The sequence below is a fragment of the Tetrao urogallus genome (assembly GCF_951394365.1).
Source record: "Tetrao urogallus genome assembly, chromosome: 17".
Lineage (NCBI taxonomy): Eukaryota > Metazoa > Chordata > Aves > Galliformes > Phasianidae > Tetrao > Tetrao urogallus.
Window position 1 is genome coordinate 5519786 of NC_136830.1, and position 16010 is coordinate 5535795.

General features: G+C 41.9%; 1 protein-coding gene across 1 annotated transcript in view; it reads right to left on the reverse strand.

Annotated features, from left to right (window-relative positions):
* KDM2B (lysine demethylase 2B) overlaps positions 1–16010 on the reverse strand; it is a gene marked incomplete at both ends in the record, with an annotated part of 98890 nt that overhangs the window by 76884 nt on the left and 5996 nt on the right. The window contains 2 exon segments of the mRNA XM_079543910.1: positions 2677–2855; positions 14320–14366. Of these exon segments, the coding sequence (XP_079400036.1) occupies positions 2677–2855; positions 14320–14366 (226 nt within the window).

A 16010-nucleotide genomic window follows, 5' to 3' on the forward strand; every position in this document is an offset into this window, starting at 1 on the left:
ATTTATGAACATTAAAACACAAGCACAAAAGAAATTACATTTTTCCAATACGTTCCATTTCAAGGAACATTAAACCCATTTTCTGACCACATTCTGATTTGAGTAATTACATTATCATCTCCTTCAGTGTTCTACTTCAGATTAAGATTCATCGAAGTTCCTGTTCAAATGCCAAACTTCTAGGAAGCATGGCAGGAGAAAACAGCGAAAAAGACTTTACCAGCAAGATGAAGAGGAGGTGGAACCTGGTGCCTGGTAGAGACATTTTAACACATCTCTCCTGGGTGCCAGAGCATTAGCTGACCATCAGTAAGGTCAAGCCTGCATCTCATTGGTTGGCATTTTTAGTGATGTCCTAGGTATCCATCACACTCCCTCCTGATTACACAAGTGGATCACGCACACCAGCTTTCAAAACGGCTAACTCCAGTGAAGGAGGGAAGTCCAACCAGGCAGGCTGTAGTGCGGCATTTGGCCACGGTGTGGCTGCACATCCCGACACAGCTCCAAACTCCTGCCGTGCTGTCTATGGGCCAACAAGGGCCGTGAGACCTATCCGAGGTGTTTGTTGGTCACCTCTCCTCCCTCTGTGTGCAGCAAGAACCGAGAGCTACAGTTCTGCCATGGGCAGCACTCAACCTAGCGTCCTGACTGCCGCATATTTTAAAAGGCCCGTGCAAGAATGATTATTTGTATGAGCTGACCCAAAGGCTTGCATTTCATTTCAGAGCATTTCATAATGCTGCACTTAGCACGTGACATTCTTGCAGGTTGGGCTGTTGCTCATCTATTTCTCCATCTGCACCAGGTACTGTTGATAACAAGCAGTACTTGGAGAAGAGTCAAAGGGAGATGATACAGGCAGTAGAAGTAGCACCAATTCGTGACTATCACAGTTGTATGTGGAAACAAAATTGATGATTACTGCCCCAGTTCTGAAATAATCCCCACATGCTGATATTGCAACCCACAGCCTTTACTCAAAGTCAAGTACTTCTGCCTTGTGGGCTGAAATAGCTCTGCAGCACTCACAGGATCTCTCCTACAAATACAGTATCTGGTTCATATCTGACCTTATGTACTGACTGGACTTCCCCACAGTCCCTGGCACCTTCTTCTTGTATCTCCCACTGCAGCACCTGAAGGGTGCTGAAAGAGCACTCTTCCAGTGAGATCTAAATATTGCTGGTTTTACAAACCCCTTTACACTCAGGCTGAATTAAACAAACATGAAAAATTAATTTACATGGGGTAACAGGGACCTAATTGCATGTTTCAGTCCTGAGCACCCAGGAAATTAGCACAGATGTTTTAAAAGCTCGCTGAGAATGATGTGTTGGGAAAATCGGGATCAACTGAACACCAGAAACTCCCCAGAGCACTTCCAAAACTGCCTGGCTAGTGTCTGAATGACAGCAAAAACCTGTATAAACTTCTGAATAAGTGCTTAATATTCAATTTGTGATACACATGTAACAGAACACAAACCCTACTCAATAATTACTTCCATAAATCAGCTATAAAGTCTGCCATCTACTTTTTTTTCTTCACCAGTTCGGGCATAAGTGTGGCATTTATATTGCCTGCAAATGCAAGAGATGTCCCCAGTGAAAAAAAAAAAAAAAAACACAAAAACAACCACTACTACAGCTGCAATAGCACTTAGAAATTGCAAGAAAAGTGGCTGACAGCAAAGCACCATAGGGCCATAGTTTTACACTCTGCAGCACCATGAACATTCAGTGCCAGAAACAGGCTCAGTGGAACAAGCAGCACTCATTCTGCTCTGAGAAGTCTCTTTGTTCTCTGATCAACCAGGACCAATGCCCAAATTTCTCTGTTGAGTGTCCAGAGGAGACACTGTGAAACTTCCAATGCCAGTTCCTCCACTGTATCACTGTGTACAACAAGCTGATGCTGTCATCCTCACTCACATATGGCTACTTTTTAGTAATAAATGAAATTATCTTTATTAACATGGTCACAGTTTCACTGCTAGTAACTCCATGAAGTTACAAGAGTCACCCACTTTTCCAAAACGCGTACGAATCTGCTTTCTTCCTCTGATGATGCCAATTCTGACCATGCAGTAATTATGACAAATTAATTTTGTGTAAATTTCTATATTTAATACATGTGTTTTCAACTTCTTTGCTTTGGCTCCCTTGAACGTTTTTGCACTGAACAAGAGGGTCTGTAGAAGGAATTTAAGCTCCTAGGTTATGGCTTTAAATTTCCTCTTCCTTAGAGATAATCCACAATTTCCTTCTTCAGCAAGTCACAGACTAAGACTGCTTTCTTTAGGGTAGTAATAGCTTTATATTTTACATTACAAAATAGCTCTATTGTTATTTTGGATTAGGTTGTATTTGCACATTAACACTTATACAATACCATAAGACAATAGACAGGTATTTAATTTTAAATGCAGTTTCCCCTAAATACATTCAAAAGAATTGGATGTCAGTACAAATCACATGATTAAGAGCTCATCAGGCACCTAATTCCTGTAGATTAAGTTCCAGCACCAAGGAGACAGTGGAAAATGAGATCCTAAACAGACGAGAGTTACAAGAGTTACGTTACTTTCTTTCTAGTGTGCATCCTCCAGCTCTATTATTTACTACAAAGCAACTGCTTATTGGAAAGAAGCTGAAAGTAAACAGGATCCCTTACCACATTGGGACGCTTGACAATGTTCTCCAGCTTTGTATGACTGAACTCCAAGCTGATGACGTTGTAGAGTTTTTCACGCTGGGCCTCTGGCGTTTCATAGTATCTCACAAACTGGGACATGCTCATTTCAACACCTCTTTGTGTGTTCACATCCATCACATCCACTATTCGACGACTTCCTGCAAATGCACAGAAATGCTCCTAAAACACTTGATTTATTTTAAATGTGTAAGTTCTCAACAACTACAGGGAAGCTGTTTTTAGAGGGCAACAGAACAGTGTCGGTACCTCCCCAGGTCCTAAGCAGCTCAGTCAGCAGGTAACTAACCTGGAACAAGACTTTGTGCCCAGTATGACACTGAGCGAGTCATCTGTTGCCTTTGCTCCAGAGAGATGGAGAGTTCTTCCCTCCTTTACACACACAAGACGAGCTGGAGTACATTAAAATCTGCGAAGAACTGATTTAATGTGGTAGCAGTGGGCATGCAAGACAACTAGCTCTCCAAACCATACCGTGCAGTCTTGTAAACATGCCTCTCATATGCCTCTCAAGATGCTTTTGGCCATGTACAAAAGTTACCATAAGAAGCAGTCTGCATAAGCAGTTGATACGAACTGCTGCACACCTGATACTGATTGCTGTGTATTCTCAATTCCAGTCATCACCAGTGGAGATGAAAGCAGCAGAAGTGCTCACTTCGGATCTCTACACAAAAACCACAGGACACACTCGCAGCTTCTTGAGTGGCAGACATGCAAGTCTCATTAGCACCAAAATGTTGAACAGCAGTTTTTAATCGAGCCTTCAGCTTTATACAGATTAATCCACAATCTTCTCTTTGGCCAAGTGGAAGGTTTCACCCCTTTCAGCAATTTCATCATCTTAATTAGCAGTTCATTTGTGTGTGAGCAAAAGGGAGCCTGTGAGAGACATGCCTCATTTCCAGGAGAGAAGGATTCCAGCAAACAAACTTGCAGCACTTCCAAAAAATCACTCCAAAACAATTTCCATCACTGAAGAAATAACTCTAAGTAAATTGTACTAAAACAAAACGGAGAGCCTATATTATGCCATCAGAGGGAATTATTAATAATTGCAGCACCTGGCCTATTGTGTGCTTAGGAGCAGTATTTCAGCAAGAATGATAGTTTGGATTTCATTGCTCCATTAAAAACATCCTTAGCCTCTGATAGCAGTGACAGTGACAGATGTGATAATGATTCTGGGAAGGAACTCAAGACCATAAAGCTTTGTAATCAAAAAGAAAAATTTATACAGTGTAAGTCTGGAGTAGTTTCACTGGCCTGTCAGTCAGACTCCACTGCAGCACCACCAAAATGGGATTTGATTCCTCAGTCAGAACTCAGGACTGCACGTAGTGTTGCCACCTTGAGGCAGGATGGGGAGAGAGCTCAGTCACGCATGAAAAAGCACAAACATGCTTAAATCTGGTATTTGCACGTTTGAAACAATACACAAAACCCAGTTTCCTTTTGCCTTTTTTTTTTTTTAACTTGCTTTTTGTTGTTGTTTTTTTAACTGTTAACTTTACCTTCTAGGGGGAAGTTCGTTTTCCACTCATCAGGGTATCAGCTGGGAAAGTCCTACTAAACAGCCCCTAAATTAGCACCAGCCTGGTTGCTGGCTTCCACAGCCTGAGGATTAAAGCAGAGACCACAGCCCACAGGGGTTAAGCACTTTGATACTGAAAAATTGAATCTGAAGGGCTTTGTGGCAGTCTGAGACGTGCCATAGTACAATCCAGGTTTGATCTCAGCCGCACTGGAAGCGACCTCATACAGCCTCTCAATTACCCTTTCTGAAAGGAAAATCAGCAGTTACCTGATGAATTAAAAATATGAGGCCCAGTTCAATAACAGGGTTGTCAGATGTACCTGATTATCAATTACAAGCAGAAGAGCTAAGATGTGAATCGACAGTCACTTGACTTCTGAATTAAAGAGTAATTAGAGGGGCTGTTTTTCTTTTAAACCACAGCACTACCAAACACCCTGTGCATAATGATTTCTGGAGCACCGCTTGCAAAATTTGAGACATATAATTACAGGTTCACAGCCTCAGCTCACTGCCCACTTCCCAGTGGCTCTGGCTTACTGCCAGCTTTTTTTCCTCTTCTCTCCTGAAAAGATTCAGCTGTCCCACCTATTTCCTGCCCCTAGGAGAAGGTTAAATATTATCCAGAAAGGGAGACCGGTGAAGAACAAGAGAAAGGAACACACAGAGACTGAGAGATGTGAGTTCAGGCAGAGTTTCTGAGGCTGCGTGCAATTTACTGTGTGCAATTTACCATTTCCCAGATATTACTAAGCCTGTCCACATCAAGAGGATAAAGCTATCTTGGGGAACTATTTTAACCATTTGTGACAAAATTAAGATCTGTGCATAACAGACAGCTTGATGCCTGCAGTCAGAAAGCAACTTTGAATGCTGAGGGCCAGGTCTGCTGCTCCCTCTTGATCTTTACTCTTCTACAGGGAAAAACATCCCCAGATTGCAACGCAGGATTTTGGCAGAGCCTAAGGAAGCCTGCTGGCTTCACTAATGGGTTAATTGTACCTAGAGTTGCAACTTTGACCTGAATCCCAGTCAGTCCCTCTGGAGCTTCTGAGCTAGAGAGCACAGATACGTGATAGCCTGCACTGGCTAGAGGGACAAGAATCAGAGCAGAACGACCTTGCTCAAACAGAGCTACTAATGAGATTTCCCCATGCTTCAGAACCAGCATCAGGACAAATTTAGTTACAGAAATGCATCCCACGTCTGAGATCCTCCAGAGGACACAGAAGAATGAATGGCAGCAAGAGTCCAGCTGGACACTTCTACACACCTCCATGCCCCCATGGTGGTTCTCCCACCCGTAGTTTCCCCACCACAGGACAGGCCCCAGCCATTGCCCTCCTGTCCTGCAGCACCAGGGCCAGAAGCAGCCCCAGACTGGAGCCCTTCCCACACCAGGAGCCTTTCAGTGGGGTCAGATTATTTCCTTCTTACAGAAATGCAAAGCTACCTGCGCCCAACAAGCACCTTCCCCATCTTCCATCCTCAGCAGCTCTGCCATTTGTTATAGAAGTGCCAACCTGCAATAACCCATGCTGTTAGATTTCTTCGTACAACAAAAGGTTCATTTAGAGCATGTCTATAGGAAGAGCTTGAGCTAGCAAAGTCTTAAACCTTAACATGATAAGACTAAAAGAGGTTCATGGCAAATAATGCGTTTCAGTGGCATTATGTAGAAGCCATTTTTTCTTTGCATAGATGTAAAGATATTAAACTGTGATTTCCAGCAATTCTTTGAGATAAAACCTCAGCCATAGAAAGCCGCACAAAAAAAGTTTCCAAGCTTCTACAGGAGTAGCTTGTGACACATATAGCTGTAGTTACAGCAAACTTCCAAAACATGCTGATTAATACTTAGGTAAAGTTGTAACTACAGTCAAAGGTCATTTTGGACTAAGGTAACTTACGACGCTAAAACACACCAGCTACCATGAAATACTTAAGACTTTGCATGCTGCTACCCTAGGATAAGATAGTTGTTTTCTAGCCTGGATGAGCTAAGCCAGAGAATGCTTATTGCAGAAGAACAACAGCGTTATGGGCAATTAATCTGAATACCTGGTCTGGTTGCTTTTCCCACATCTACAAGTGGTTTTAAATGCACTTGTAGACAGAAGCACTGAGATAACTGATATGTTGCTGTGGTCATCATTCAACTTCCTTTTCGTGTTTTGACATTATAGGTATATATCTTTTAGAGAGGTTTGATTTTTGTTACAGCATTCATCCAAAGAGGATTTGCTGCCGTTTATATCTAGACAGCAACATGACTTTTTTAGCAGAACTATCTCAGTTTAACTAAGATTTTAATTTATTTTTGGAAGAGTTTTACTGTATTAAGCAAAGGACAAACTTAAAGAGTGATCATACAGGAAGCTCAGCTCTAAAAATAGGGATGGTTCGACTTCCAAAATGGCAAGGCAGCAGACATGCTAAACATAGGCAAACATCACAATGTTTCTTTTTTTTTAAGCATAAGGAGGAAGCAAAGAACATTTTTATTTTATTGCACAGAAGTCCCAATTGTGAATCAAGGCTCACTCAACACATGTCATAAGACACGTATCATGTCTTAGCCCAGCATCAGTGCTGAGAGCTAAACTGGGACACAACAGAAATAGAAAGTTCTCCTGCTCTGTGTGAGGGAGGAAGAAGGCTGGGTGATTTCTTCTTGTTCAGCCTTCTGAGGCACCTCACCCAGCCCAAGCCTGCAAGCAGGAGGGAGACAAGAGAGCACTACCAGAAGCAGGGAGAGAAGGAAGGGAAGAGAGGACATCAGTTTGGACTTAATTGGCAGGGCAAGAAAAAGTGCTGTTAGAAGCAGTGCCCATGAATAGCATTAAGAATAGAAATGCTGTAACAGGTGACAAAAGGCAGCATTAGCAGAAACTATATGCCAACCTGGATGACAAAATGATTGTCTGGCACCAGATCACGGTACAAAAATTCAAGGGGGTTTTAAGTAGTTCCCGATTTTAATTCTGCCTTAGAGGGTGCCCAGCAAAGCCCCACAATTTGCCCACTGCACCCAGTTGGCTTGACTCTCCCAAGATCTGAGCAAGGAAGAAATGGATCAGAAGTGACATGAGTTTGTCTCAGCATACATGCCTGCATGTCCCCCAGACCTCATGACAAACAAACAAAAACCAACCACCAAATCAGGCTGCTGCTGCTTGCAGCCAGGTACATTGATCCCTCCATTGTTACCGGCCCACAGCTGCTGAGATGATCATGGCAGCACTTGCTCCAGGCTGAAAGAATTTCTCTCCACTTTCTCCCAAGCTACGACGAGACTGGGGGTGAAATGAGTTACGTACCATAGAGCAGCCTCACCAACACAGGACAGATGCAAAGGAAACAGGAGAGGTCGCTCAAGGGAAAAGAAAGAAGAGACAAAAGGGATGTGCCAGTGTTTCTTCAGTGCAGTACTTGAAAAAGAGACACCTGCCAGACAAGAGCTGGAATTAATCACTTCAGAAGAACAGCACTTTTTTTTTTTTTTTTTTAATGGTCCTTATGTTTCCTCTATGTAGTTCTCATGCAGAAAAAGAAATGCAACAGCTAGAAATTTAGGCAGCTCACATCAGCAGCACGATATAAACCACTTAAGTGACAGACCATTGGTTTGACTCCATCCTACCTTTGGGGCACCTGGAAGTTACTGTTTCAGTAGTAACATTTATTTGCTGATCTGGTTGAGATCCGACTCAGCAGAGTTCCTTATTACAGAAAAGCCTCAGAGCACGAAGCACACTGGCAGTCCCAGCAGCATCATTGGGAGGACAACTGGAGCTTGATTCATTAAGAAAGTTTGAAACAAATATTGGAGATTTTAAAACATATTCTGGCCATAGAACAGTATGTTGAAGGAAACATTTCCACAAAATCTCAATGAAATTTTCATATAATAGTGCAAAAATAGCTTTAAAACACCTGAGGCAAATCGCCGGCCTCGACCTACACTGCTTACTGATTCTCCATGTTCCCTTTGAAAAAAATGATAGTTGATAGCTCAGCACCCTTAAATCATAGGCTTTGGATCAAAGGAAACAGCACCCACATGCAATTACTTTGCAGACGCTCACGGAACATCCCAGCTTCAACCTGCAACAACTCGGCCTTATCTCCCATCTTTGAAATGTTGCTGGATCCCCCGGCACCTCAGCTGTCAGAGCTGCCACCCATGGCCCTGAGCCACCTGCTGAACAGTGTATCGTGCAGGATCCTGAGCATCCTTTATGTCAGTTCTCACAGAGGCTGAAGAACAAGCCCACAAGTTGTTTTATGAAAAAAAAAAAAAAAAAAACTATGAAGTTGCTGCCCTTCTAAACAAGAGCAATGAGCCCACTGCCATTAGATGCATTCTGGTCAGCACTCCAGCAGTCTCACTCACAGCCTATTGATCAGACGCTTCAACACTGTGCTAACATGAAAATAACAAGTCAGAGAGGAGGGTAGGAACAGCTCACACCATGGGACAAATAAACATCAGCAACAAAGGAAGAATCTTACAATTAATGTAAATATGGGAGGAGAGGTTTCTTGTACAAAGTAAGATCAGCTTTGACTCTTACACAAAAGTCTCATCCATTGTGTCTTGAAAAAACCACGGTATTTGAACAGGAGGAAGAGAGCAACGCCTCCTGGAGGTGCAGCATCTCGTGACTCCTAGCTCAGCCCTTTGTCTCTAAGCACCGTGCTCCAATTCACAGGCAAGTCTCTGCACAAGGAGAAGCAAACGTCTTCATCAAGACCTCAGTGCAAGACTGAGGGTGGACTTGTGCACTTCCTTTGGACAGGCAGGTTAATTTTAGTATTTACTCTTTCTAAACAAGCTTTTCTAATGAGCCTCCTTTTTCACTGCTCTCAGTCTCCAGTTTCACAACTGCCTTGAAACAAATGAAGCACTGCTCTATAGAAAAGGCATTCAGAAGAATGATGGAAAGTTTTATGAACTGCAGTGTGTGGCTGCTTTGTTCTTCTCTTGTCTCTGCAAGACTAATTTCCTTTCACAGGATGGGGAACTGTACATAAAGACAAAATTCCCCCTACTTGCCTGCAGACCGCACCACGAGTCTCTCATCTTGTTTTGTAGTTTGATGTGAACTCAGCCATGATACAATTTTCAGAGCAGATCAGTTTGTGAGGTGGAGCAAATATGTAGGAGGAATGAATAACAATAAAACAAAATCACTGGGAAGCAGTTACTCAGAAACAGTTAATCTGGTTTGTTTTCAGCTTTTTGGAGTAGCTGCTAACAAAAAGCTGAACACATTTGCACTGCTGACTTGGAAACTGCTGTGCTAACACACCAAAATAAATAAAAAAGAAATACAATACAGAGCCTCTGTGCCTCTCTCCCTCTCCTGCCAGCCTTTACCCACCTGGCCTGCAGTCACCACCACCATTTGCACTTCTGGGAAGACAGCATTTATGATTCTTGTTTGAGTACTGAATTTTATGCATACATATAAAAAAGTAAAAATCACATTTTATAAAACCAGAACAACAATTACTTACAATGCATGCTTATACTCATTTCACCTCTCTCCATTCTCCTTTCGTCACTGAATATTTACAAGAGCATGGGTTGGGTGGGTGAATGTCTTCCTGTGAAATATTTAGTGTATGAACTCTTATCTCATCTGAAGCTCCCTGGGACTACAGCAGCACACGGAATGGCTGGATGAAAGACAGTCTGACACAGCCTGTGGCTGCTGTGTGTACCTCACACACTACACACAGGAGGGCAGTAACTCCTTATGCCCCAGCTGAATTTAAATTATTTACATCAGCTTGCTTACACTAAGTAATAAGGGAACTTGTTCCACCCCCCAGCTCAGCTTCTCTGCAAAGAGAAGGCCACGACTGCCAAATTCAATCTGGATGCCAGCATTCTGTACATCATTCACAGCTTACAAGAAAACTAGAAACCATTTCCAATATTACTCTGAGCAGATCATTTCACTATTCAGGCCTGTTTCTACCTGGAAAAATGAGGCCACATTTACGGTGCTCTATTACACTGTGGAACTATGATGGGTCTATACACAATATCTGATTTTAACAGCAAAATACATGTCTGATGAAACGTTCTTTGCTGCTTCTACACTTAATTATTCTAATAAACCCTTTAGTGGTGTAGGTTAAAAAAAAAGTGTCAGTTGCTACATCACCCCATGAACAACTCAAGTCCTCTACTTGCTCTGGCTGGGCACAGCAAATGCCATACAGCAATGCTACCAATCCTATACAAGTGACTGCGCTGGTCACATCTTTATTCTCTGCAGCCCAGGAGTCACAATAACTGCAAGTCATCTTTCTTTAAGATCCTCAGCACATTTTGAAATCGCCCCTTTTGCCACTAGCCTGGATTGCAAGCTGAGCTCTGCAGATGTACAGACATTATGTCCCACAAAGCCATATCCAAGAGGAGATTGTCCCCACCTGTAGTAAGATGAAGTGATGCACGTTACAGAACCCAGAGGCACAGAGAATGCTTTGGCTTTTGGACATCAAAGACTAAAGCAAATTATTGCATTTGCTTCCTGAATCTGGGGACAGCAAAGGCTAGAGATGGTCGACTGCTGCTTGGCTTTCAACAAGGCAATGGCCTTTCTCCTTGTCTCATTCTTAAGTTAACCTTGGCAGCGTACTTCCCTTTTTCTTTGCTGAAATTCACATAAAACATTCACACAGGTCTGACTGGAGATTCAGGCACGTAATCTACAAAGATAACACTTTTCTGCCCATGTGTGGCAAACTGCAGCTGCAGCTCAACAGCATCACTGGTGGAAGAAACTGTCACAAGTGAGTCCTGGAAAATATCAGTATACCAGCACTGCATGCCAAAAGCAGAAATAAGCAGCCTGAAGAAATAACACTCCGACTTCTAGTGTAGATGTTTACGGAGTTGCTAAGAGGGCCAATGACCCTCTTTGCAAAATTTTAAGTCAGCTAGGTGATGAAAAGAAGATAATGACATTCTGTTCTTCAGAACTAGCAATCAAAACCACCTTAGGCAATGAAATCAAAGCCCAATTGTTATTAAAATACAATGGACTTTGTCTTCTTTCAAGAGTTATCTCAAGTTCCTGGGCAGCTCAGGAATTCCTTTCCTCTTCTCCCTTTGTATTCTTGGCTCAAAGCCATTTCACAGACAAGACAAATTCCAACTGCTGAAATTAATCCATTGTTTCAGACTTAGAGAATATGCAGGATATCTTCCCTACAAGACAGGAGTCTGCTCATAACCATTATCCCAGCTGTGCAGTTTCAGATGTTTGTCCTTTAAAGCTACTGTATGGAAAGGCCTTTTGCACGTGTTACACATGGGTGCACATTCATGCAAACCAGCGTGCAGGTGACAGATATCTCCAAACTAAATATCAGCTGCTATTGGCATTTTTTAAACAATGAAAGCCAAACAAATCCCAAAAAGCAATGGCAACATTTCTTTGGAAGTTTGCTGAAATCTTAAGAAATGGACGCAGAAGCACAAATAAGGACAATGAGCAACCAAGAAAAATCACTTTTCCTCTCACTGTTGTCACAGGCTGGAGTTTTTAAGGTGAGATTTAACAGTATTTGGTAGCTTAGCTTCTTATTTCCTTGTTACTTACGGATGCCCAAATAAGAAGTGATACAACAATCACACTGTAAATGCAAATTAATTTCAGAATCATTTGAGGTCAATAACTTTGTACTGAATTTATGTGCTTTCAAAATACCCAACACCTCTTTAAAGCGTTCTATAACAAATACACTTTCCTGACTCTAAGAGAACAATAGGCTTAAATATCATCAGCATATTATAATGATGAGCTCTTAAAAACTAAGAAGTTTAAACAGAACACAGCTTTTTCAAGGTAGATTCTCTATCAGCACCCACACACATTCAAACACCGAGTTACGATCGCTTCACATTTGCAAAAACATCCACTTCCAGTTGTGAAGAAAACCTTTGACTTGAGAAATGCATTGACCTGAGTTTCATACAAGACTTGAGGAGTCTGTCAGAAAATTCAGGGTCAGAGGAGATGATAACAATAATAAAACAATTTTCATCTGCTTTACTGGAACATTAGAAAGTGAGTGAAATATATAAAGATTATTTTTTTTTAAATCACCAATGATATGCAATATGGAGATTATCCAGTGTTTCTCAGTCAGTAGTACATAACCGTGAAGGAACAAAGCTGAGGATTGGTCCTATTTGCTCTCAGTGCAACTCTTACATGCAGCACAGACTGCAGTGACACACAATGCCCCATAAGAACCACACGTAGGTTTTATTTATTTATTAAGATGTAACTCACCATCAATTCCCCAAATATTTTAGATTTTTAAAATCAGAGTTTCCCCCTGCGATGCCAGAAGTCATCATTGTATTACAAAATAAAAGACAACAGGTGACAGAGTCCTGTGCCAAATTACAGGTTCACCACAGTGGCTTCAAGGGAGTTTGTCCAAATCCAGTGAAAAAAGATACGTGACACGCAGTACCTGGCCTAGAGCACACGGTGGATTGCTGAACCAGCTGGGAGGAAGGACACACTTTCACATTAAAGTTAATCTAAAAGTTAATTACAATTGTTATTTTTGCTCCATTGTTTTATAAACATCCTCCTGCTTTGCTGGCCATGTACACAGGAATCTCCACCCCCAATATTTCAGGAGACATCAATCTTGAGGAAATGCAACTCCCACACTTTGACTGTTAGGCAGGAAAAACAGTGCTGTTATACAACACTACGCTGCACCAAAACATCTCAGCATCTGAGCATCAACCCCAGCACTTCCAGAAGCAAAAATGGCAACTTCTCAGCTATGAAGCAAATTCACAAACACTGCAAATAGGGCCTAGCACTCGGCATCTCCACAACAAAAAGAGGTGGTCGAGTATCTAAATGTGTTCATGCAGGCGCTTAGGAAATCTGTAAGAGTTGGGAATTACAAATACACTCAAGCTATTTCCTGATTTAACTGCAAATTGATCAACAGCAATGCTACTAAATTGCACTTCCCACAGCACTTTAACATTTTAACCCAAAAAGGTTCTTAAAAGGAGCTTATAAATGATCATAAATTAAGCAACGTTGCCAAGTTTTGTTTGTGAAGGAAGGTTAGCAGAGATAACCTCTCTTTCACAGATAACCCCAGCTAAGAGAAATGTAGCCCAAGTTTTTCTCCTTTGCTTTTCTCAATAGCAGCCTTCACAGAGTTGATATTCCTATTGATCAAACTCAACCAATTCTCAAAAACTCTTTCAGAATGGACTGATCTGAAAGATTAACTCCTGCCACACGGCAGGTGAATAACAACAATAAACTCTAGGTCACAAGAACGCAGCTAAAGGTCTCTGAAGGACAGCAGCTACGCAACCCAGCGCCCTGCCAGCTCCACAGCCATGCCTCCGCAGAGTGCAGTGTCACTTTTCAGTAACCACTGCAGAGACAGTATAAACATATCCATCTGAAGTAAAGGGAGATTTCAAAGAAACATACTATGCAATCTCCTACTCAGAATGTTGCCTTAGGTTTCTTTCTTCTGCCAAAAATTGCTAGGAAACATTTGATGACTGCAGTCACCACTTCTGCTTTGTCTCTTATCAAAGACAGGCAGTTTGCAGAGCTTTGTGCTCAGTCCATTCAGCAACCTTTCCTCCATGCATTGACCTGTCCTGACACTGATAAAGTGTGTGAGGAGAGCACAGGCAAGAGGTGATAGGGCTCTGATCAGACCTTTTACTAACAGATGCTCTACAATAGATAAAAGAAGAAGAACTCGACCAATGGAACTGCTGCTTTCCAAGATCACAAAAGTGTATGTAGGACACCTGTTAAGAGCAAAAGCATTCACTTTCCTTTAAATGGCCAATTATCCAGCATGAGATCAGAGCCTGGTCAGCACTACTAATTAGCGTTTTCCCCAGCCTTTTTAATTTACAAATTGCTTTTTTATTCCTTTTCCCAGATTCTGTTATCACAAATGTCTACAAGCACAACCAGACAAGTATTTCAAAGCAATTCTGTTTTGTGCAGAGTTAATTCAAAATGACTTACCCACTAATAGCTTCACATCTCTGACGGTGAAATCCGGGTCAGGCATTCTATAATTAGCAAAGAAAGCAACATTAAATACCATCAGGGTAAGCATAGGCACACTTTTGTTATCGTAACAAAAGAGAATACATAGTGGTCTCTGTCCATAATACAGTAGGTAGAACCAAGTAAGGCCTCTCTAAAGCACGGGCAGTGCAAGTATTAATGGCACACAGTGCCCTCACACTGCAAGCATATAAACGTTCCTCTGCTTGTAACAAACCAGAAGAGGTGTCTCTTCCAGCACTCTCTAGCAGCACTGGAGTGGGAGAAAAGGGAAGGGGCTGGAAGTTATTTCAATGAAATCCCATTTCTGCTCATTTCTGCTTGGCAACTTGCTGTACTATCTGTATACTCTCCAGTTTTCCCAGTGGACACAAACTAAGGCAGAGAAGAGTAAAGCAAGTTGTTCAAAGTCACATCATCATAGACTGGATTCTCAGTTTAGAAATAAAGAACCAAAAATAACAAATATAAGCCCCTTTATTTTAAAGGTTATTCCAAACCTCCTCGCCTAGCAGAAGACAACCCAGCCACATTTGATGGGTACAGAAGTAGCTGTTCGATTCAATTCAGGCTAATTGAGAGATAAATGATTTCCTAATTGGTTCACTAATGTTGACACATTTATAAGATCACTTACAATATCTTAAGTGTTTAATATACATAGAGTGAGTGAATTTTAAGTGTCAGGAGATTGAGTCTGCAATTCATTGACGGGATGGAAAAAGAAAACAAAAACAGTAGCGGGGATTTTAAGTTAACTTCATCATAATGAGATTATTTCACACTTCACATCTTTGTATAGCACAAGACTGAGGAAGGAATTGTGATGAAAACCAGCCCTGTAGGAACTGCCAGTTAGGAGCTCCGTCCCACTGCCATGGGTGGAAAACAAACAACTTGCTCCTGGTACAGTGCTTTTGACACAATTCTGTTAGAAATCAGAACTATACACCTACATGCAAACTTTCAGAGTTCTTATATTAAGAAAACACCAAAAGGTACAGTTAGAAAAACGCACTCATTGTCATGTGTGTATCTTCAGAACTATTTGCCAGAACTTGTTTGGTCACTCACTGCACCCTTATCACCTTCCTCCGGTGCAATGAGGCAGCTGGACAATATCTTTTGTTAGGTTGCTGCCAACCCTCACATCTCTGCATTTACCAGTGAGGGCCCCACAGCTTTGGAATTCACTCCCTCGCCAGAACGAAGCAGCCCGAATCAAAGCTCATCTCAATATCCAAGCTCTAGGAAGTCAGAAGCAGGGAAGGAGGAACTATTTGGGGGCAGTAAGAAGAAGCAAGGCTTACTTTCAAGTGCCAAAATTTGCCTTTGCTTTATGTCAGGTGCAAAGGTGAGCAATCTTCTTCAGACTTGCAGAAATCAAAATAAATTCAACAGCCAAAACAGAGAACAGCCCTAATGCAGATGCATGCAAGCAAACCCATTCTTTCTGAGAGCTCCAGCAGCAGCTGAAAATCAACTTTACAAATAAAATTAATAGCAGTTTGGAGGGCACACCTGGCATATCCTTGTTTTTTCCTCTGCATCCTCAGGATGTGTTGTACAAAGAGTCCACCAAGAGAAGAATTTCAGGCTTGAACACAGCAGGTTTCAACTACAAGAACCCATACTGTAGCTGAGTT